Source organism: Ostrea edulis, chromosome 10, assembly GCF_947568905.1.
Source record: "Ostrea edulis chromosome 10, xbOstEdul1.1, whole genome shotgun sequence".
Lineage (NCBI taxonomy): Eukaryota > Metazoa > Mollusca > Bivalvia > Ostreida > Ostreidae > Ostrea > Ostrea edulis.
In genome coordinates this window covers 30,848,330-30,851,073 of record NC_079173.1, presented here as the reverse complement: position 1 = coordinate 30,851,073, position 2,744 = coordinate 30,848,330, and the positions used below count along the sequence as shown (strand labels likewise).

At 37.2% G+C, this 2,744-nt stretch overlaps 1 protein-coding gene across 1 annotated transcript; it reads right to left on the bottom strand.

Moving 5' to 3' along the window:
• Positions 1–337: 337 nt before the first annotated feature.
• Positions 338–2,003, bottom strand: LOC125666477 (uncharacterized). The gene is made up of 2 exons (XM_048899630.2): positions 1,525–2,003; positions 338–1,140 (listed from the first exon to the last, which is right to left on the bottom strand). Exons 1-2 carry the CDS (start codon positions 1,971–1,973, stop codon positions 1,119–1,121), a joined length of 471 nt encoding a protein of 156 aa, XP_048755587.2. The 5' UTR covers positions 1,974–2,003; the 3' UTR covers positions 338–1,118.
• Between the last annotated feature and the right edge of the window lie 741 nt (positions 2,004–2,744).

The following is a 2,744-nucleotide window of genomic DNA, read 5'->3' as shown; positions in this document are numbered from 1 at the left end:
GTCTCGTATACAATAAACTTTTCGCAAATTATATGGTCACTATAATGATCTAGTTTGCCAATTCAGCCTATCATTGGGTTAAATGCTGTCTGACATGTTTGATACTGATTGTTAGGCCATTCTTGGCACACAGATTTTGACTACGGATTACTCCATTTACCTGATGAAGACATAGGGCTCACGGCGGGTGTGACCGGTCGATGGGGGAGAGGGGGGGGGGGGGGGGCTTCCTCCTCCTAGGCACCCGATCCCACCTCTGGTATATCAAAACTGTAAACTGTAACTAAACTATTTAACAATCCACGAAAATTGAGTCCAACGAATTTAAATCATTTCACAGCAGCCGGTATTGAGACGTGAAATGTGTGAAGAAACATCAATTATTCAAGTTAATTCCTTTCCTGTGAAGGGTCAAGAAATTCAAAGAAGATCTAGTTACGGTTTATAAAACGTGATATCAATATTGACTCAAAGTCATGTTAATGTGGGGATGTTGTGATCTTAATTAGACCAAGGGAACCTGAAAATTACGTTCATTGTCAAATGCTTGTAATACAGACATTAAACCTTCACTTTTTCTAAAATAGTATTAAAGACGGTTCAACAATTCGATGACAGGGAAGATCAAAAGTTTGATGTCGTTCCTCTACATTGTATCAGTTTTTCTTAATTTTCAATACAAGACTCATTTTAAAATACACTACACTAATGAGTAAGAATACCTGTACATACACTGTACTAGCCAGCGATTTGGTCAAAAATATTTATATCTTTGTAGTAACGGACACTTTCAGATGTTCAAACCATGCTGCTGATATAACGTCCTGTTAAAAGTGAATGTTTATTTTTTGTTTTTGCATTGCCTACAATTGACATGGATTCCGTATTTGAAATGATGAATTAAGAGCGGCAAGTCACTTATAACTAACAGCAACGTGGCAGTGATAATAAAACCCAAACCAAGCACGGTTCCCATGAAAGTGGAGGAGGTTCGGTTGTCTGGAACAGAAATTTTCTTCCGGATGGAACTGGAAAGTTTGGCGATGTTTACTTTCAGTTCATTCTGCATTGACTGAAGACGTACTACCAACGTTTCCATATCATAAATGTTGGGTTTTCTAGAGCATGGGCACTCGCAACCTAGAAAGTCAATTTAATCAATCTTTTGAATTATAAAATATTGCAGCATCATATTCTCCATAATATTTTATTCTACAAGAGGAGAACGCCATCCATCATTCTAGTAATGGTTTAAAGTTTGTATTTCGGCTTGAACATCTCTGGAAAGACATTATTTGTCAAAATGCGGATCTGGTGCATCAAAATTGGTACCGTATAAGTTTTACATACTATACAAGTAGACAATAAGCATTTATCATTTACGTTCCTTCAACACAGGCATCACACCAGGGTCAAATCACTTATCACCTTAATGCACCTAGATTGATCACTGTTCGTTGTCTTCGCCTTTCATATACACGTATTTCTTGAACTTAGAATGAAAAGGAATAAAACAAGTTGTACCTGGTGAAGATGTCGAACTTGACGACATTGAGACAGATAGTTGAGTGGTAGACACTGAAACATTTGTCATCGTTAGTTGGTGTTGTTGTGTTGTAGCTATTGATGCGTCTGTTGTACGTGGCTGGTGTTCTGTTGTAGTTGGCTGGTGTTCTGTCGTAATTGTCTGTTGTTCCGACGTAGTTGCCTGGTTTTCTGGCGTACTTGCCTGGTTTTCTGACGTAATTGCCAGGTTTTCTGACGTAATTGCTAGGTTTTCTGACGTAATTTCCAAGTATTCTGACGTAGTTACCACGTGTTCTGACGTAGTTGTCTGTTGATCTGACGTAGCTACTTTTGTCGTGCCTGTTGAGAAGGTAGATTGCTGTGTTGTCTTTTCTGCTGGTCTTAACGTGGATTGCGTTATCATTTCTGTTGCTTCCGATTTCCATGTTGTCATTAATGTCATCCATACGCTTTTTGTTGTAGTCATTTGCGTTGTGTTCATATCTAGACAATTAACATTTCACGTTTACATGTGGATATTTTTAACTGTAAAAAATACCTAAGTGAAAAACAGTATAGCGTTTTTGTCTAAAGACGCGAGATTTATTATTCAAAAATATAAACATTCGTGTATTTGAAAGATATGATAATAAAATCTAATTAAAATCAGATCCAAAGATACGCTTAGAATACTGGTTACAAGTACAGTGAAATATCTCTATCTCGAAGACCGAGGGACCTCGGAAAAACGGAGATATCCGGGGGTTCGAGATATCCAAAATCGATCTTGGATATTTGGGGGTTTTTTTTGAAGGAGGATATTTGATGCATAGTATGGGATTTGCATTATACCGAGCGAAGCTCGGACGGGCCGAAGGCCCGTCCGCGAAGCAAGGCTCTAAAGGTAACACGTATGTAAAAGAAAAAAGTCAAAATCAGCAAAAGAAAAAGAGATAATCTCTATATACGTTCACTAAAATTTTCGTGATCCATATGGGCGCCGCCATTTATTTTTTCCATTACCTGCTTCAACAGTTATTCGTGTTTTATTTTGAATGCTAATAATAGAAGACTCTAACGTGCAATTCGTAATTTAAACACTCAGTTTGTTGAAAGTGAATAGTATAATTATCCTTGTAACAGGTTTTAGCAAATAAATACATATAAAACCGTAATACGACTAAATAGATGAACGAGTTCATGAGTTTCTTTGAATAAGAATATACGATAAAATTACG